Source organism: Frieseomelitta varia, unplaced genomic scaffold (assembly GCF_011392965.1).
Source record: "Frieseomelitta varia isolate USP_RPSP 00005682 unplaced genomic scaffold, Fvar_1.2 scaffold_696, whole genome shotgun sequence".
NCBI classification, from domain to species: Eukaryota; Metazoa; Arthropoda; class Insecta; order Hymenoptera; family Apidae; genus Frieseomelitta; species Frieseomelitta varia.
In genome coordinates, this window is record NW_025110474.1 from 65,180 (window position 1) to 87,160 (window position 21,981).

The 21,981-nt window shown below is 39.1% G+C and overlaps 2 protein-coding genes across 6 annotated transcripts in view; one reads left to right on the forward strand and one right to left on the reverse strand.

Moving 5' to 3' along the window:
* Positions 1-21,981, reverse strand: part of LOC122535298 (WD repeat-containing protein 47) — a 101,798-nt gene that overhangs the window by 59,552 nt on the left and 20,265 nt on the right. For all 5 annotated transcript variants that reach the window (XM_043666721.1, XM_043666717.1, XM_043666718.1 and 2 more), the window contains exons 2-4: positions 7,633-8,332; positions 6,435-7,038; positions 5,705-6,053 (exon numbers count right to left, since the gene is read on the reverse strand). In XM_043666721.1, the coding sequence (XP_043522656.1) occupies positions 5,705-6,053; positions 6,435-7,038; positions 7,633-8,313 (1,634 nt within the window). In that variant the 5' untranslated portion in view covers positions 8,314-8,332. The remainder of the gene's footprint in view (positions 1-5,704; positions 6,054-6,434; positions 7,039-7,632; positions 8,333-21,981) is intronic.
* On the forward strand, positions 10,170-13,675 carry LOC122535300. The gene is made up of 5 exons (XM_043666723.1): positions 10,170-10,348; positions 10,686-11,069; positions 11,170-11,311; positions 12,010-12,392; positions 12,929-13,675. Exons 1-5 carry the CDS (start codon positions 10,307-10,309, stop codon positions 13,313-13,315), a joined length of 1,338 nt encoding a protein of 445 aa, XP_043522658.1. The 5' UTR covers positions 10,170-10,306; the 3' UTR covers positions 13,316-13,675.

The window sequence follows — 21,981 nt, forward strand, 5'->3', positions numbered from 1 at the left end:
ATTATACACAATTTATCAAATCGTTCGTAATTTGTCCCCGATCTGAATATTTACCATTCTCTATTAACCCATCAAGGACTAAGATAAATTGTGATTTATCGTTGTATGTTACAAGTGTTTCAATTTCTGGAAATTTCATAAAATCTAGGTGAAGAGAGAATGATGGAAGGATATTAAACAAATCCTTGAAATTTCTCGCCTTGTCAAAATGATGTTGGCTTGCCTTAATCCAACATTGGTTCGCAATGAGTTAATACCAACTGTTACATTTGCGAAACTGTTCTAAATATGAGTTTACATTTAAAGATTGTAATTCTGATGATGATCGCATATATCAATAAATAAATAAAATGTCAGAATACAAAGAATAATATAAATTAATAAATAGACTGCAGATTTTTAATACTTCTATTACTGTAACTAAAAAAATGAATGGTAAAAGAATTTTTCTTTATCTACTATATGTACATGGTATGTATATTCTATGCATTTTTAATTTTCAATTTCTCACAAATACATAAAAATCCACCATCCACTAGTGAGTAAAAAATTTCCAATAAATCGCGAATTATTCCACGAGCAGACATTGTTCACGAGAATATTCCATTTCGCGATGCAAATTAGGTGAAATACTCCGATCCTGCAATTTCGCAACGAAGCATCACTGAACACAAGCTATTGCGAAAGAAGAGGACACCATCGTGTCCCGTCACGGTAGCTGCAATCGGTTCACCTTGAACTAATGCGAACTAACCTACTCCCGATGCACGATTTCCACGTACGAACGTTTACAACACCTGCTATTCTTCAATGCTAACGAGGCGATTCGATTCGAGACGGACGCTCGCGTTTCGCGATTCCGTACCGTTTTAATCGTCGAACAAAGCCACGTTTGTGGCCAATCTCGGCTGGTCACGCGTGGTAATTACACGTTGCATCTCTCGTGATCAGCAAGCAGCTGCTGGACTATCTTTAAAACGATGGATATTCGAGTCTCAGTTTTGAAGCGAAAGTCTTTCAATATTATAAAAAAAAACTCGATTGTAAATAGCTCGAAACTACTGAATGTCTTGAAAAGAATTTTGAATATTCTTCCACTTTTCAAGTGCTTACTATGTCAGTATAGAAACGAACAACGTATATAAACGTGTTCCATACTTCAGGTTTTTCAAGAACTTTTTCCATTTTCCAAGCTTTTTCGTACTTACTATGTTAATATAAAAACGAATAAATGGTCTCAGATTTTCCACATTTTCTTCAATACATATTAATGATGTATTGTGCTTCGGACACCCTCATACCTCAGACTTTCCAGATTTTCTTTAATATATTACGTCAACGATACTCAATTAAGGATAAAACATTGAGAGCTTGTAAAACAGACAGACTCGAGATAAATCAACACTTTCAAAGCTCGAGATTAACCAAAACTTTCAAAAGTTTCAAGATATGAAATTATGTTCGAAGCGATTCAAAGCTTTTCATAGTCAAGACGAGACTTCGTATGAACATCAGACGCACGCGTTACATTTGGAGAAGAAGAAATTCGAAAAATCAAACATCTTTCAAAAGACTGCAGCTCAATGCTTCTCCATAAACGCGTCTGACGTTTGCGAAACGCACCCCCTTGGCGGAGAGTTTCGTTAGCCAAGGAATCGCGAAAACGTGGTATCGCGAGCCAAGAAAATCCACAAACGACCGCCGTGGACTGTCGTCGATCTTTCACGGTGAAAGCAACGTCCGTGACAATCGCGCGATGACCGCTCGACAGCTCGAACGAATCGGGAACGTGCGTGCGAGATATTCGCGGATTTTCATCTTTCCACGCTAAATCCGTCTTCCGGGGGCGCGTGTCCAACGCGACGCCGCGCGATTCATTCGAAGCTCTGCCAGAGTTATTCGAGGTAGCTGTGTTTCAACTTGTCGCGCGTAATTTGCACGCTTCGAGAGAAGTTAATAAATCGTATTATGGGCGCGATTTGTGCCTGTCACGCGTGAAAGATAATACCGTGGCCGGTGAAGTATTACTCTCGGGACATGGAGGCTTGAGAACGCTTTTCCGCAAGGTAACAACGTGGATCGCGAGTAAGCAGAGGGGCTTTCTCCTAATTCGAAATTGTGGTAGCGCGTGGCCATTTAAAGGGATTTTCCCTAGGAGGAATCGAGCGCAAGTGAATCATTGAGAACAACCTGGTTTGTTGAACCGGTTGAGGGATCAAGGACGACCGTGCGTTTCTTGCCTCAACGACGGAAAAGTGTAAATCTCGGTACTTAAAACACGCTCGTATTTTGCGGTTAACGAAGTGCCTGCTTAAAATCCTTTTGGCCCGTACTAATTCCTCGACTTATTACTTGCGGTGACTCGCAAAAGTGTTCGTACATTCGCCACAGTAGAAGACTTTTAAACGTATATTGTGCATACGTGAAACATTTTGAAATTTAATTGCAATTTAGCTGAAAATATCGACGTACATTTAAGAAAATTTATATATATATATATTGTGTACAGCGTCAAAATAGCTATTTTAAACAAGTGAATGGCATTTGATGTAATGGATAATTCATATTCTATTTCATTTTTAGAATCGATTAAAATTCCACGAAAATAATCGTGATAGTTGAACGTCATTACGATGTTAATGAAATTTTAAAATGTGGAAATATAGCTATATCGATTCGATGCAAATATGGCTTTTTATTTTTATCTTAAATTTGACATATTTATTTAATGATTTTCCAATTACTGAAATAAAAATAATTAAAGTAAAAAATGATTCGTTGCAACATGATACATCGTTGTATTTCTTTTTTTTTTTTCTTTTTTTATAAGCGTTCGGACGGAATTAATCCACTTGTACTTAAATACGTCAATCGATCGTCTTAATGACCGAGTCACTCGGACATTTCACAAGAAGACAAAACGATCTCTTCAAACCGAATGATTGCACAATATCGCAGATAAGAGAAGCTTAGAGAGAGAAAGTCATGATACTGAGAGTCTTAAGACGACCTTCGTTAATGGTAAGAACAAACAAAAAGGAAGGTCGAATTAGATAAATATAATTTTTCTTATCTAATTACTTCGTATCTCTGTTCTCTGAACTGCGGTTTCATAATTTTTTAAAAATAACTGCTTAAAAATAAATAATTGTCTTAGATAATACGATCATAAGATATACTATAATAAGATATAATTATTTGAGTATAGTGTAATAACATAATTGTGGATATTCATACAGATATTTAAATGGATATTCAAAGTAATGTCCATTCTTCGTTGTTTGCGGCTCGAATGTCGCCGTCGGTAATACAACCCAATTTGCACACGTGCACAAGAAACTGAGATCAACTGACACAGACTTCGTCACGTTGCATTCGTTGCAATATGATTTTAATTTGCATAATTAGCATTTCGTGGCTCAAGGATGCTCTCCTTCGCACGACGATATTTCGTCTCTACTGCGATTAACTTTGCTTCGACGAATTCCACTACGATTTGGATTTCGTTTCCCAAAAAGAGAAAAAAAAAAGTTGAGTATAATTATCAACTTCACGTTCAGAACAGTGAAATTACTCGTGTAATATTTACCAAACGTTAAATGGCTTGCGAGGAAAGACTTAGCTTCCGATTTATTCAGAGACCGTATTTAAATTGTCGAAGAAAAAGGAACGTCTAGACTAAATGACACGCTGCATACCAGAAATTTGCACGTTCATCCACGTTTTATGAGGACTCGGTACACGCGAATCAGACAATGAGACAATAAATATGCAGAACGAAAACCATGACGAATGACGAAGCTGTACAGTACACGATTTCCCTGTGACAACGTGCACGTATTTATTCTTATACATCCGGCATCCGGACTCGGAACAATGTCAATGATCGATGCCAATGAACCGTGCCTGAATTCCACTTTCATTTCTTTGACGTATCAATACCACGAATCGATTCCATCGCGACAACGTCATTGAAAGTTATTCAGGTTATCGATCGCGGAAAATATGATAAAAGATAAGATACGTATTACACGTTCTGACTTTTGGCATAACGGACAAGATCAACTGGTAAAATAGATAATTAATTCTGTGCGGTTATTCTATTCCTGATTTTAAACAAATAATAAAAAGTATATAATAATATAAAGATGATATAAAAGTAATGTAATTTTTGCAATTATCTTGGTTGATAAATAGGAGTAACTAGATTTTATCAATATCTCAGCGTCATCGGATAATTAGCTTTGTGAATCACCAGTTTATAGCTTCATATATCAATTTGCCGAGTATATTAGAATGAATTTAGTAGAAGTGTAAACACGCAATTCTACGATTTGATAATAGATATGAAATTTCCTTGTCCCTTGATTTATTTAAAAGGATTTTTGTAATCGAATAAAGAACGATTTTATTACTCATTATTTCTTATTACCTCTAGTTCCATGTGACTTTTTTTTCTTCTTTCCAAAAACGAAATCAAAGTTCAAAGTTTTGTTGCTTGTTTTACACCTGAATCACAATAGATCCCTGATAATAATTTTTGAAACACGAGAGGAACCACGCAAGTAAATTCAGACTTAGGATTGACAAGACTTTTGTAGACTAATCTGATTAATTTTTGATTATATTCTGTATTCTGTTTCTTTGATAAAATAGATCGAGGTCCTTCGTTTTAAAGAGCACTTCAATTATTATCACCGGATGCGACTGATATGCCCTTACAGAAAAGATACATTGCACTTGACATCTCGGCGTGGTGATAATTTTAGCTTGTTACAAGACATTTACGAGGATACAGCCGGGACCGTTTATTCGTTCACGAAAAGGAATGTGCACGACACTCACGAGGGATGACTTCCCGCCGCTACTGATTTGTCTACGGTGGAGTCGTCCCTGTATACGCTCGTAGGAAAAACAAAGTTCGGAGCTACAGATAACTTTCAAAAAATGAACATCTTTCCAATTTAGTGCGAATACTACGTATACAATAGAACTAAAAACAGCAAAAATACTTCTTCACAAAAAAATAGTCCCTGAAGACATTTCAAGACATCTCTTGTAAACTCATACTGTCTCTGAACATCCTCTGGAAAGTCTCGCAAAGAAAAACAAAAAAGAAAAAGAAAAAATACAGCTCCAATAAAAGAGCAAACGCGAAAGGTCACTGTCGAATCGTTAAAAAAAATCACAGTACCTTTTGAACGTTTCCCAGTGAGTTGCTATTTCGATCGGCGCCACACGCCGGTGTCTAGACCGAACGAGTTATTCTCGGCTCGCACTTTAGTACCATAATAAGCATCGACAAAGGCATTCCTTTGCTGCCATCTGTTAGAGAATGTAGCCAACCGCTCGCTCGGTTTGATTGACTACGCTCTGTAGAACTCGCGAGATACCGCGCAGGAAACAACAGTATTTCTCTGGATTATGTCGCGCGAGTAACTCGTTGGGAAACGAGCCAAGCATCGTGCTTTCCTTCCCCTGATCGCCACGTGTTTAATAATTGTCGGCATTCCGATCGCTGAATAGCAGAGCACCGAGAACATGTTTTTATTTCACTGTTCCCCGACCTAGGCTTTCTTCTTTCCTCACAAAAAGAAAAAAAGAAAAAAAAAAAAGAACCATCGAGTTACAGAGCGACGATTTACCACTGTTGAAAGCAGAGACGTGAGATGACAGTCGCAGAGATAATAAAACGTTCACTTACCCGTCTCCCTGAAGTCTGTTGTCGACCACTTGGGGGGGCAACGGAGTCGACAACTGTCTGACCAGATCGTCCCATTCCCTTTCTCTCTGCTGGAACTTCTCCTGCAGCCTTTGCTTCTGCTTTTGATACTCTTTGAACAGGTCACCGTTGTAACTTTGCTCGAGATGTTCTCCGCCTAGCGTAGCTCGAACAGGGATCGCGGTGGGTTCCGTGATCTTTGCCGCCACTCCGGTTGGCTTCTCTGCCAGAGAGTCTCTTCTGGAACTTCTGGCCGTCGATGGAGCGGGAGATTCTCTGCCTGCGACTCTACGCTCTGGCGTGGAAGCTGCGGAAGGCTCGGCTTTGATACCTAAAACGAGAAATATACAATAAATGTCAATATCTTAGAAATCGATACGTTCAACTATCTTGGTATATCGTTATATAAATCAACATTTCTGGGAATTATATTAAAGAACCTAATTCGATGCCTTTTTTAGAGATAAACTTGTCATTTTCAAGACACTGCTTTGCGAGCATTCCGATAGGAAATTACTTTCCAAGTCACTCTTCAGTTTTTCTTGCTAACTTTTATGTCAAAATGTTCTTGATCAGTTACTTCAATTACTACAGAGAAATCTTCAATTGAGAATCGAAAAGAATATATATATATTTTAAAATCCAACGCAAAGGCATCGAGCTAATTTCTACACGTGATAAATGTAAAAATAAAAATAAAAGGAAGGCATACCCTCGGGACTTTTCGATTGTCCTCTGGTCCTCGGTGGAGCTTTCGGTTGGCTGTTGGTCGTTGTCTCTTGTATGGAAGGCAGCTGCTGAAACTCGGCGTAGCTCGAGCTAAGAAAGACGTCACCCTCGTTCTCAAAGAGCCTGTCCACGCTGGTGTTCATTAATTTGTTATTCTTAAAACCGGTTAGATGAAAGCTCGCGAAAGATGATCTCGACATCGGGTTTATATCACCGGTGGACAGAGCCATTAGCGCCGCAGATGGTATCGGTGTATTTTTAGGCCCGGGGCTCCTTGGTCCAAGTCCAGCTTCTAAAGCGGGCACTAAACTGCGAGACATCATGTCAGCGGCGGATCTTGGCCTGGTGAACGGCATCGCGCTATGCGGGAACGTTTTCGGCTTTATGGGAGTGATCAACATGTGTTCCGTCCAGGAGGTCTCCAACGACGGTCGTTCCAGTCGTTCCACGTCCACGTTTAACGTGCGTTGAGCGAATGGTACGGCGAACGTTTCCGGCGGTATACTCTGCAGCCAGGAAAGTAGACTTAGGTCGGAATCGCTGAAACCGACCGAGCCGTCCAACAGTCTCGAGAAATTCATTTCCACCTGTAGAAAAAAATTCATGTATTAATCGATTTTTTTTTTTTTTTTTTAAACACAGAGTGTGTATACCACAATATTAAATATACGACGTAAATGGAAACAATTCTCATGTTCAAATCTTTGTTCTATTATTAAGCGTGTTCTGGAATTTATTGGCAGTGAAACCGTAATAACGGAAAATTTAGAAAAGAAAAATTTATTTTTCCAGACTATGAGGCTGGAAAAATGATTGAAGCCTGTTTCGAATGTGTTAAAAATTTCCTACAAGCATCAATGTCTCGACGTTGACGGGAAAATTGTAAAATATTAAGAGGGTTAATATGTAAAATCTGATGGTAGCTATTATTTCGAGTACCAATACAAATATTACTCGAAATAATCTTTTTCAACATTTTAAAAGAGATTGACAGATTATTGAGAATAAGAGCAACTTCGTCGATTTCAATTTTGAAGTACATCATCAAACTCAATTTCGAATATTCCCTTCCCATAATATTTCATATTTGTAACTACATGTACTTTAATCAATCCGATCGCCAATAAAAATGAGGTCACTCTCAATAATTATCAAAATAGTTGACAATATTGTCAGAATACCTGTTCGCTCTCCTTCGAACCGGTAGCTTTAGCCTGGCAGTAATTCACGCAAGACTCGTACAAAATGCCCTTGATGATCAGCTGTATGAGCCGATCGTTCTTCGCGGAGGTGACGGGATGTGCGGGGTCGGTGCTCTTTCTGTCACCAGGCAGAAACTTCTCGACCAACGGGTGCACCTCGCGGAAGCATTGAACTCTCGCGTTGCTCGGATTCCAATCCTTATACTGCAGGTGGTCCGTGAGCCGCGGCAGCGTCAGCAACAGGCACAAGCTGCTGTACTCCTCTTTGGATGGCGCGACCTTCTCGAGGTCGCTCAATACCTTCACCACCTCTTCGACCGCGTTGTCGACGCTGCCGTTCGTGCCGGCGGCGATCAGGTTCGCCTCGGACTTGATGCACAGCAGCTCCACGTACTTGTGCCTGAGGATCGAGTAGGTGAACTTTCTCATGTCGAAGTCCGGCAACGCCTCCAACGGCTGAATGAACTCGAGCACGTCGTCCCATTGCCCGTCGAGGATCAGCTGACGAAGGAACAGGACGTCGTCGCTGTACTGGCCATTTATCACGCCGGTCTCTCGTTCCAACGAGAGCTGCGAGATGTGAAGGTCGCGGCTGTGGAGGAACTCCAAGGTCAGTCGTACCACATCCTCCTCGCGCAGCGTCAGGTGCGCCGCCGGCATCACGTACCGAATACGCAACCTGGACAGTTTCCAGAGCAGAGAATTACAGCCTCGACCTTTCGATATCCAGCGCCACGTGTTACAAGAAATTTCATCGATAAAACGATTGTGCGAGAATACGATTGGAGAGTTTCGACGATGACACATAGTGGATCTAGCGATCTCACGCAAGTTATGTTATTTACGATCGAGATTGAGGAGAGGAACGATTTTGTGATAAAATTGGAAGACCTACATATGGAAGACTATAGGAGTGGAGGGGCATAGAATGTCGAAATTCGCTCGGTCAGTAATACTAAGGTTCAACGCATCACGATCTGATTCACTGGAATTGCTGTTCGAACGATACGTGTTATTGCGAAACTAAGTAATGCTACGCTCCCGAGTAAGGAATGTGCGAAATCCTTGCTTTTATAAGTTCGTTGCACTTCGAGGCCGTCGGCCCTGCTAACACGCCCTGATTGTCGCACGAACTGGGTGGATAGATTCGGACGTTGATCTGCCTATTCCCCTACTAAACTACTATTTCCTCTGCGTGAATGCAGTAGAAGCCCCAAACGTACCCACGAGTGGTAGTGAATCTTATTATGCGCTAAGTATCTACGTCTTTTATATTATATGATTTTGTAGTTTATTGTATTATTGTTGTATATTTTTGTTAGTTTATTATACATATGTGATAATATGACAATAAATCTAATAGATCCAGTATCTGCCTGAACAAGGATTTTACTTCAACAGAATATCAATGATATATTTACCAATAGGTTCCAATTAAGTTTACCTTTTCTTTTTATTAAAAAAGCAAATATTTTTATTTTTTTCAATTTGAGCGCGGACTTGCTGAAGTACACTACAAAAATAATTACAGACCGCAAACAGTTAAAACCTTCACTAAAATGCTCTTGAATCAATAGTCGAAAATACGAGCGTTGAGGAACCGTGTTGATGAACATTATTTTTCAAAATTTACCTTATGACCACTTTCACTATCTCTCTCTAATAAATAAATTCATGAAAATAGTTAAGCGCTTTATGAGTCGCGGATAATACTAAATCCACTGTATTTCAAACCTAATAAATCGCACACGTTGTATCAGATACATTAATTTAATGTTTCTAATTCATTCATCAGTCAAACGAGTTGTTATTTAAATGAAATCTGCGCGTTTAGTCGATTGGAACGATGACATGGATTTACGCAAAGACTATTATTAAACGTGGCCACTATATAACGATGATATTTCGTTTCGTCGCAGGACTTTTCAAGGATACAAACGTCGACGAAAACGGGGAGAAACTCAATATTTCGAGCAACTTTGTAAAATCTGCTATTTTATATTCTCCTGGAAAATCTCTTTCTACTCAACTTGTCTGAGAATCGAAGCACGAACGACGGTGAGTGCGAGTGAAAAGAATATCGTTATCGACTGCTTCCATATGGTGCGAAAAGTTTCTCCTGGAACGGTTCTTGATCGGGGGGGCGTGAATCGTGGATAGACTGCGGATATTTGTGCTTTATGAATATACTCAAAGAAACATAAAGTTTCGTGCGTTCATTTTGACGATTGCATGCAACATATATACGTAAGAACATATACGTATAAAAATGTGCAATATCTTCTTTTAAATAAACGAGCGTGTAAAGTGTCTTGTAGTCTGAAATTTTCTAAAAATGTTTGTGGAGAAATAGTTGCGAGACATAGATGGAAATGGAAAATTTATTCCATACTGTTTCAATTTCTCGAAGCAGTATAGAATACGAAATATGAAATCAAGAGAGAATGCAATAAGAAAGTTACGCGATACGCGAATTTCATAAAAACACTGACCCATAAAGAACTTCGGCGAACTTGCTAAATTTCCCAAGTTTGTAACATGCTGGCTTGGCAAAAGTGCGTGTACCAGATGTAATACGCGACATCAGCACCTTCGTTTATCAATTTATGTGATCGTGGAGCTTCGATCTGCGCAGTTTCGATCGAACCTTCGAATGATCAACGACGAAATACCAACAATGACGCAGTTAACGGTGGTAAGATTTCAACAATTAACATTTCAAATTTTCATATCATCACACTACCGCTTAAGAATTTAGAGCTGTGAATATTTCAACAGAAATAATACTTTATTCTCAATACACATTTTGTCTTTATAATATTGCAACTTTAATTAATCATCGATTAATTAATATTTTACAATTAAACAATCACATCAAATATCTAGTGTCTAATTATTAATAAATAAATTAAAAATCAAAGTTGAAATTATAGCATTCATACACCTTGGAGAAACGTACGAAGAAGTATGTTTCAAACTTCTGAGTAACAATGCATGCTGAATATATAACGCTTGACAACGTTTGATTTCAGTGTTTACTGGCTATTTTCTTAGTTAGTTATACAGTAGCTGACATTATAGTACAACCTGGCTACGAACATTCGAAAAAATATTCAACGCAACAACGTCAGTCTATAACTCAACCTTCTGAAATTCCTCAACACTCGGAATATACGAATATTGAATCAAACCCTCATCAGTCACAAGAAGAACAACAAGGATACACGGATCCAGGTTATCATTTGGAACTTCATCCAGTATACTCGGATGCGTACCACATTCCCGCTGAAGCACTGCCACCGATTTATCCAAACGTTGCGTTGCCACCGATGTCGAAGTCTGCTTACAGACGATTACTATCTAATTACGGAGCTGCAGGAGTACCTGTGATTCCACATCATTACGAATATCCTCTGGTGAATATTGATATTCTTATATTTCTGATATTTTAATTCGTGTCGTTCGTAATGTCTCAATCAAAGCTAATAATAACGATTAATCGGTGGTTTCTCTTAGCCAGTACACAATCGATACAGAAGATCTGATCCAAGCGACGAACCCGATGCAACGCGCAAGGATAACCATGATGAAGATGATGTGGCCACGAAGTCGTCCTTAGATGACTCGCTGTCAGTCGTTGATTTGCAAAATCAAGATAGTAAGTTAATTATTCCGAAGCATATTATTTAGTATTAATTATTATTTAATTATTCCAAATTATTAGTATTTAATTATTCCATATTATTAGTATTATATATGAAACACTGAATGACAGAGAGGTTAAGAGACAAACTCTGCGAGAGGTTCGTTCCTCGAATTTCGTTCGTCAAAATACGATACGACACCATCTGATTTCTAGATACGCGTAAAATAGAGTTCTATTTATATTGATTCTATTTATTGGAATGGAATTTTAATTATCATCCTATTTAATGAGTTCTTGTCAAGTTAATTAATTTATTTATTATGAACTTTCAATAGATGAATGAAAAGTTATAAAAGAATCAAAAATAAAAATCCGTTTCACAAACATACAACATCACAAAAATTTTATTAATGCACACTACGGATTGAAATCAAATTTCAAACTTTGATTGAAAAATTTTGGCAGCCACTATGGAAGAACAGAATTCTGAAAGAAGGAAATTCTACAGAAAAATCGACACTATATGAATTAGTCATTCCTTAATAGGTTCAAACAATTTATAAAAGTAATTATTTTCATTAATGTCAAAAATTCAAACAATTATGTTGTAAAAGTCACAGTACAACTCACCCAGTCGACTTTTCAACTACGAACTAAGCTTTTGTCAAAAATTTCGAACAGACCTTATCGAATAACAATCATTTCGACAGAGAAGCGCGTGAATACTCGTCAGAGCGTAACTCTGCTGGGCTTGAATCCATCGAACATGTATCCTGTGCAACAACAATACCGTTCCGCGGAATTGAACCCAACCTACGATTCGAATCAAAAGCCAGCTGGAAGCCAGCAAACGCCATCCCAAATAAACGCACGAGAAACGCAGCAGCAACAAGCAGCTACTTTCGTACAAGCCACAGCTCCTCGAACGAACAATGAAAATCTTCATCACGCGTTGCTATTGCAACAACCCGCCCATCAACAGTTCAGAGTTTCCGATCTGAGAAACTACCCGGATGTTAGGCCGGTCTCTCCTTCTCTTCAATCGTCGCGAATCGAAACAATGAAGGGTCACAGCGAACCACAAACTTTCACGGTAAGAATGGTCCATTTTATTAAAATCTCTACTCAGTATAAATGACTTTATTTAGTGAAATTATAAAAAAATTCTGTAGGTTCGATTTACATTGCTGGACTTGTGTCAATTCGTATCGTTAGAAATATTAATTAAAGTTGTAGAATATAGATATAATAGGAATGTGCTTTATCCATTAAATCTTTGATTATTTTATATGTTTTATATATATTATATTATATTTTGTATATTTTATATTATTACTTTATATATTTGATTTTCATACATTTTTGTTTGTTGCATAAACAAAATGCATAAATATCTGCAATTTATTCATCTACAATGCAGCACGCGAATAATTCTCAAATGATAACTGTTGACGTACTGTCAAGCTTGTTTTATTCATACGCGTGTTTTATACAAACATTTCCTCACAATGTTATGTTCCACGTTACGTCGCAATTCATAATCTGGAAACACGTGATTAACTTGGTTCCACGTTGCGGTAGGTAAACGAGTTAATTAATAAAGAATAACGAACGTAATTTCGCTTGCAGCCACCGAAACGCGAAGAAGCGAGCGGGCAGGACGAAATAGTGGGCACGAAGTTGGGAAATATCTACAAAATAAAGGTACATCAACACATGCATCGACACGGGAAATTAAACGGACTAAGACCGTTAGAAAACCCAATTATTGCTGACACTGAGACACCGACGCAGCAGGTAGTGAAAATTTACGACAAGCCGATAGATAATCAAGCGGCAAATTATTTACAAAACGTTCAGTACAACGTTATACCTCAAACTTATCCTGTTTCTAACTCTCTTGGAAGTAACGTGGATAATTATGTCTGGCCGTACCCGTGCTCGTCCCTCTCCTCGCCGATCAGAATTTGTTTCGAGAGCAACGATGCACAGCCTATCATGTATCAGCTAGCTTAAACGAATCTCGATTTTGCAAATTAAACGCAATTGTGTTTCTTGTATTTTCCGCAAGACGTTTTATATCACGATGTTTTATATTTCACCGCGTGTCTATCAAGTGTACAGGCTTCATCGACCTTAATCGATGATTAGATGGACATTTTTCAATAAACGTACAACCACAAACACCAAGGCGCGTTCAAGTTTTCCAACCCTGTAAAGTGTTACACCTCACGCAGTCACGTGCTGTTAACGACAAGACGGCGCATAATCGGTTCTTAACGCGTGTTCGCCAACCGGATTCTCAACGTTCGGTCTGGGTGGCCGCTTAATCACGGAACCGATTCTAAAATACGACCGCCAATACGGTAACCAATTGATCGAGTCGATGTATGCATTAAAAATTTTTGGTTGGATACGATATTACGAAACAAGAACGTGCCACTCCATTCGTATAAATTATTAGAGTCTATGGTTTTTGATGTGTATTGAAAAGACACGTGAATACATGTATTAAAAATTCACATTTATGTATGTATTTATTCTTTCATCGTATGTGTGAAAACGTACGATTTATTATACGCCTTCTGATTTTTGTGCTTTATCATAACAAATTAGATTACTTTAATTGCATATCTTGTCTATCGGACGTAGAAATTATTGCTTAAAACAAACTGGCGGGCCCTTACCTCTACTTTTCTGTGCCCCACTCTTTCATGCACGACGAGGAAATTTCAATGTAGTGGGGAGATCGCTGCAGTGGAGGGGGTAACGCTAACGATCAGGAAAGTAGGGGCAAGCTAACTCGCGAGCCGCCAGTTAGCTGGCCCTAACTTAAAACAATTAATTACACGTATACTCGTTTATTTAAACATTTGTGAAATAGAAACCGCTAATACGAATGCATCTGAGACTTACAGAAAATTCCACAAGCAATTCTCACGATCGAGTTATCGTGAGAAACCATCCATTACTTAAACGGAGTCTTAAATCACGAAATCGCGAAAGATTTCCCTGCCATTAACCCCGACCATCCCTCAATTAGTATATCAGCAGCCGTCGGGGATGAACTTTCGTCGAAGTGCGCGTTTCGCAGCCAGGTTGCAACAGCGATGGTTGCGGACTACGAGACAGCCCGAGCGACTGAACGAAAATTCAATTTCGGACACAATTTGCCGGCAGCGTTAATTGGCCCGAACAGCGAGGCGAGAAGTTTCGCCAGTGCACGACGACCGGGCCATCGAACGCCAGCAACCGGAAAAGGAGGGCAAACAGCGATCGTATAATTTCTGATTCCTCGCTCGGGACCTGAATCTCTTCCCCTCTCTTTTCGCCTCAACCTCTATTCGGGATTGGACAAATTCTATTTTAGAACGAAGACGAGAAACGACAATTTGAAAAAGTGAATCCATCTCCGGTAGCGTAGAAAAAGTAATTTCGTCTTGCGTTCAAGTCAAATAAATCACTTGGAAATAATCTTTTATTTGAATGAATTCATTGAAATGAAGTTAAATGATCCCAGGGTCAGGTGAAGTTTATGCAACAGCATTATTTATTATAGCACTCGTTCGTTGTAGGATACATACGCAAATACGTACGAGAAATATGTACACTCTTAATACAAAACATACACGTATACCTGCTAGTTCTTATTAAATATAATTTCTATTTAAATGCATCAAATTAAACTCATGATAAAGTACATTTGTACGCACTTAATTTATTTTTTGCATTTAAATTTTATGCACGGCACATAAATTATAAAGAAGAAGGTGAGGAGAGAGTAACGTGTTATTTAAACAATCTTTTCTCCAATAATGTCCAACGTCTGTCCCCGTCATCGTTCTCTCTACGAAACGTAATTTCTTCGAAGCTGTGAAATTTCAACGATGTTTGCCGTTCGTTACGCTGGTCGAAAGTGCAAGCGACGAGATAAGGAAATTACTTCGTGTAACGAAGTTTGGAGACGTGCCCCGGAGAATACACCGGGGCCTATGCAGATTCGCTCGCGCGATTACGGCTAACAGATAGGCGAGGCGAGAATGTGAACCGGAGAGGGATAAATTCAGTATTTAACCGTGGCAAGATTCCCCGTTCGCGTGTCTTCCCGGGTGAAGAACGAGCGGAAACGAGCAAGTTTTCGGAAAGAGAACGTTCTCTTCCGCGACACGTCGGAGATTAATTTTCCCGAGCAACGACGCGTCTACTCACTTTTTGTCGAGCGACCGAATTTAATTTCCCTTCGAATGGGAAGGAATTGGACAAAACGTCGCGCCATGCGAGGCAGGATCGCTGTGGCACGAGAAGTACAATTCTCATTCAACTCTTAAATGGACGATTAAAGCCGGCGCGGTTCAATCTAATTTTAAATTAAAATTTCAAATAATATGATATATATAATAACGATAAAAATCTACATTCGTTCCTCATTTTTCTTCCAACTTATGTAGTTCGTTGTAACGGAATGATAAATAGTTCTTGTGAAATTCATTGACAATGAATGAACTAAATTTCTGTTCAATCGTGTCGTACGACAAGTCAAACGATATAATTAATTATGTTTATAAATAAAAAGCTTGTAAATGCGTGTTGAAAACGCGGCAGCAATAAAGAGCAATAAACCTCATTGCAAAATTATGGAACATAAGACGCGAGATGCAGCGTGGTTCGAACCCCACGATAATCGATGCCTCCTGCTGTATAATCAAAGCTAAAGTTCGCAGCATGGGTTCCGCTTCCGTTCCGCTCGGATCCGTGACGCGTTTACTCGGCTTTCGTTGCCAGCCAAACAATTCGGCTCCAATTTCGTTTTAATTACGCCGCGATGCTTGTGTTTCCATATCAAACGAGCAATCTTATCACCGACGATCGAACAGATTGTTGCACAAATCCACACGTTTTTTTTTTTTTTTTTTTTTAAATTCTTTGGATCGAATTTTTTTTTAACAGCTCGAAGAAGCTGATGCTAACTCCTCTTTACAGCAAATCGTCTGATACAATACGAATTGATATTTCAGATATTCAGATACCTACGGTAGAATATAATTATCTAAAAATGCAAAATAAATATTCAAATTAAAATATGAGAAAGACCTTACTGTTTTAATGTACGTTAGATTGTATCCTTTTAAAATTTCCATTTATATGTTTAATGAGTTCGTTCGGAGAAGGAAAAAAACTCTCTTTCCACGTTACGCAGAAATGCTACGGAAACCCCTGCAACTGAATGCTTTGCTGCCATTGCTTCTTCTTCTACTTTTTTACCGATTAAAGAAATATAATTGAATTTGATTTTCAAAGGAAATACTATGCAAGAGAATCGCCGGACAAAGAGCGATGAATATGTCGGAAGTCACAAAGTTGTGCGAGGCTCGATAGCCAGACGAGATTGTCAATAATGGGTAAATGGAACGAAAGTTTCGCCAATGAAACTTTCATTTTCTCTCTCTCTCTCTCTCTCTCTCTCTCTCTCTCTCTCTCTCTCTTTGTATAGCTACCGGTTTTTATCATGTTGTAACTCGCTACGCTAACCGAGTACGTCGACAGCTATTCGTGGACGTTGACCGTCTTCTTATTAAAATGGCTAATTGATATGAAATCGATGGGGGAAGTGCGTTTATTGAACGGAAATTGCGAATCGTCCGCTAATTGTTCCACCACGTTTACCATCCTATAACGGCTGAATGCAAGCTTACCGTTATTCTCGTAACAACTATAGTTCTAAACGACTATAATTAGATACATACTAGTTAAGAGGAGTCCGGCGTTTGTCAAACAAACGATCGATATTTCGTTGCACAAGTCATTGTATGCAAAAAAACAGTAACTAATAACTCGATTCATTTGGACGACTCCGATTATTACTCTTTTTTTTTTAAAGCAATAAATTATTCGATACGTTCGAGAAATGGAAATACTGAAAAGTATGACATCTTTACGTATCCGTGATTAAGTATACAGTAATTAGATGCGCGACTTGCAGCTTCGGAAAATATAGAATTTTGTATAATCTCGATTAAAGTGGTTTCTGCAATGAGGAGACTTTGCCTCGCAGTAATTTGGAGCAAACTGACGGAAACGAATTCAAAGTCACTCAGAATCAGATTATTTTTTTAGATGCTTTCAATGAGTATAATTTAAACATTCAAATCTCCTTAAAATCTTCAATGCCGTAAAAATAAATCAGAACGAAAATATAGAATTGTCGAACAAAAAACTAAAGAGAATCGACTTTCTACCACGCCCAAATTTTCCAACTTTCCAAGCAGTTGTCCGATTGAAGGCAAAAGTAAAAAAGAAAAGGGAGAGAGCTAGAGAGAGAGAGGGAAGAAATAGAGAAAAGCTCTTTAATTTGTATTCTCGAACGAAGGTTAAAAAGAAAAAAAAAAAAAAAAAACTCTCGGTTGCATGGATATCGCGTTGCCCGCAGCCGAGTAGCAAAGAGACACAAAGAGCGAAGTTTGAAAATCTCTCTCGGCCGCTTTGAAAGCCGGAGGTCGTTCCTCCATCTTTTCGATGCCGGCTGGCGCTTAATGCCCGTAGCCAGACCGCCGATTCCTTTACTATCGGTGTTTCTCGGCTTCTCGCCGCGTTCGTAATTCCGGCTTTCAGACGTTCAGACACGGCCACCGTGACACTATTACGTACGATTCTAACAGCTGGTTAATTTATTCGGCGGCTTCTTTCAACGCTTCGCGCGGATCGATATCTCTCGCCGATTGATAAATCGCAATAAACAGAACGCCGTTGAAAACGTCGAGAACTCTGAATCTTCTTCGTTCGTATTCGCCGGCGTTGAACGATCAACGAACGCGAGAGATTGTCCTCGTTAACATGGAAATGCGATTCGCAAGTTGAATTCCCTGTGCAAATGCAGGGAGTTTGGTCTTGAACTTTGTCTTACACAGGATGCTCCTGTTTTCGCAGTTGCGTGGAGGGACGTTGACCCCGCTTGCAAAAATAAACCGGAAGAGGAAAGAGAAACGCTTTTTCACGTGGGACCTCAAGAAACTCGAGCTCGGTATATTTGTATTAATTTGTATTTTAATCTGAATCGACTTGAATCGGGCAATTTGGTACATAAATAATCAAATAAATCCAATTCAAGTGTACATGTGCTTGGGAAATATTTAAAATCAATTTCCTCGAAAACGTAAGAGTTACATGAGAAGATAATGTTTCCTATTTATCGGCACGATGAGAACTAGGACACTCTGTATATAAAATCATTGTTCCGCATAATTATATACTCGATAGCACAATTTAATCGTACAGAAATCTTTCTTTCGTTAGAATCGATTCGTCGAAACTTTCATTGCTTTTTCGGATAAAAACTGGTTTCTGAATGGTCCACTCGTTTTTCAGGATATTTCATCAGAATGTTCAGGAAACATCGACGCAGTGTCGGTGGCCGCCAGTGTTATTTACCGACACGATTTACACCCGGAAACCTCGGACAGTCCGAGCTTGCCTAGAAGACCAGATATCTAGCACCGAAACCAGATATAATCATAAAAGTCTCTGGTGAAATAATTAGCTTGTTCTTCGCGACATCATCGAATAAGTCGAATGGCCTGGTTCTCCTAGTCAAGGAATATTTAGAACGATGTGAACCTCCGGCAACACAGTATCGAATCGATTTACGTTTAGGATGGATGTCTATTTAGAAGACCAGCTCGTTATATCAAACGAAATATTAAAGTGATTTGATCAAATTGAATCAGACCGAAAAAAAACGAATGCAATATAAACTACTTTCATTTGAGTTGATTCTTTCGGCAGAACAACATGTTCTACTCGTGTTCTAATGTAACTATCCATGTGTCCACTGGGATATACCGCCAAAATTTATACAATATTTATTGCTGTAATTTAGAGTGTTTTTGTGTGTTAGAGTCTTTGTATTATCAGCAGTATATTCCTGTAATATAGAAAAGTATGTTTAAAAATGTATGCAGAGATAGGAGTTTTCTTATAAGAAGTTTTTTATGTAAAAAAATCATTAAATGGAAAACATTCGTGCAAAAAATATTAGATCAACGAAATATAGAAAAGAAAATAAGTCAAATGATGTTTCAGCAGATAAAATCAGACTAGAACTACATGTATATATAATGAAACGGTGTATAGAATAATTTATATCTTAATAACACAACGTAAATAATTTCTTTCATATTATATTATTATTTGTTTAATATTTCAATTATCGCAACATATCCATGAAATAAATTTTCTTCATCACCATTAAAACCACTGTCGGAATATCCCACTGACGGAACTATATATTCCACTCCTCAAATATATGTTATAAATACGATTTATTTTCATAGCTGAATACACTACAATATATTACAGAAAGTTATTGCAATGTAATATAATATTGTTGCATTTCTTTTCGAAGACAAGAATCAATGTCAAGAGGTTTCAAGCGTTTGATACGTTCGTACGCGAACAATGAGCCAGTCGCCCGAACACGCATCCGGTGTAACCACAGCCTGACTCGCCATAGTGATTCATAAAAGGGTGGTATCCGGTCTGGTTCGCGGTTCAAAGCCGCATGGCGTGTTTTCTTCGTGCCGGTGCACGAGTAAAGGAGCCATTACCCGGTCTGTAATGGAGGTATTCAAGCAGCTCACCTTTGACCGGAAAGCTCGCGGTACCGGTGCGCGTTTACTCAAGAAGATAGCCAGCGACGGTGACAATCTTTTTCCTTCTTTTTCGCGCGACACGGATTCCACGAGAGACGCAACGACCGCTGGTCGCTGGCCGCCTCCGGGAAATCGCGAAAGCCTCGTTTATTCGGACGAAGACGACGTCCGTGCGTCGTCGCGGGACATTCGTTTCACTGGAAACTCAACGCCGCGCGTTCCCGTTAACGGTTACTAAATAAATGCGCGGCGATTACGGGGTGAACAGCGCGATATACTCGTCCAGGTACACGCGAACCACGTCGCGAGAAGAACACGCCTGAGAGTTTCCCATATTCAACGCGTCTTCGTGACGCAATTTCCCAGCGATCAGCTTAACTCTTTGAGAAACCCATTTGAAACTATCGTTGGCAAAATTTTTCTATTCGTCTGCATCATGAAATTTTATTTATTTTTTTAATCCTTTCAGCACTTTTTGTATGTGCCCTTTTCGTACACCGATGTAGACTTTTTATTAAATTTTATTAAATGTGTTTGCAATAAATATCTCGATAAATCTTTCAAATTTCGCACGAGATGAAAGGGAAGCATTACACATCTTCTCCGTACAGTTCAGTAATTCTTAAAACCTGTGTATCTCAAGGTCAGAAAAGTGAATTCCAACGTTGATTCGCTTAATCAACTTTTATTGTTTCATAGAGAAATTGTAGCCTACTTCTTTTACAGAGTGAAATTTTATAAATTGTCAAAGATAAAAGTTCTTGCAACATTGTCGCTTGGTCTAAGAAAATCGATGTACCGCAGTTTTCTTTCAACATTCTCGTCGAACGTTGCATGCAAATGGGTTAATCACGCTGGAAAGAAACTGAAAGCGAGCCAAATCGGACGATATCTTGTTGCGATCAAGAGAGAGAGAGAGAGAGAGAGAGAGAGAGAAGAAAGAATTGCTCCTCTAGAAAGTCAAGTTGTAAACCGAAGACGTATTGTGTCAGATGAGATTTGTTTTGACGATATCCATGAAGAAACTTCGACTTGGCAAGTTGTCAGAGCTTAATGGTCGTGCGATGTGTTTTCGAGTCTTCGGTAGGAAGAAAGCGAGGGAAAAGCATGGCGATGATATCGCTAGATAAGCTAGCTGGAACGTACGAAGCTGTTCGTCAAGTTCGAACGAGGTGAGCAGCAATTGTGCAGAGGCAGGGTCGTGTGGGAAGTGCACATGATCGTGGGAAGTAGAAAAATGGCAAGCATATTGTCGGTCTGTTTCCCAATCGTTGAGACGATAAAACGGAGAGGGAAAGAAGCAAGGAACTTTGCCAAGGAACCAAGTCGTCTTCCTGAGTAATTTTGCAAAGTATTTGTGCACGAAATCTGACCTGCTGCTATCTCCGTTGTTCGACGAACGACAGAAAAACTGAAAAAATGATTGAACAAGTCGATCCATCAAATTACTGTTACGCTTGAAAGAAATTGCTCCTTCAGAAAGATAGTTACTTAAATACTTATTTGATCGTTACAATTGCTTCGTCGTATTATCCCAATTGCTTTTATCGTTACCTTTATTAAAGATTAATTGGGCTCTTCAGTTTTTAGGTCTGTCGTGACGTCGAACATTGTTGCCAATCTCCTATCGATTTATCCATTAATCTTCAACAAGTATGCTCAACGCTGCAACAGACGTTATTCGACATTCATGCAACCACTTGGAGAGAAGGGAGAAGACCAACGACCTGTCAATCCAAGATTAACCATCATCGTTCCTCTCTACGCGCAGAAGGAAGAATGGCAACGTAATTCGTCAGTACGATGGCGTGCCATTCATTTCAGCGCAATCGACGGTGCCCTTTTGTTTACCGAGTCCCCTGCCCACAAAACTGCACGGATCGTGGATTTTTTCATTGTCAGCTCATTCTGAACGGTGGATGAGCTGAGGACAGTCTATCCACAGGAAGGGGAGAGGGAGGTTAATCCATGTTGTTCAAATTCGATGAATAATCGCGACGGAATTTCAAGTTTAGATTTTACAAGCGTTTAACTAAT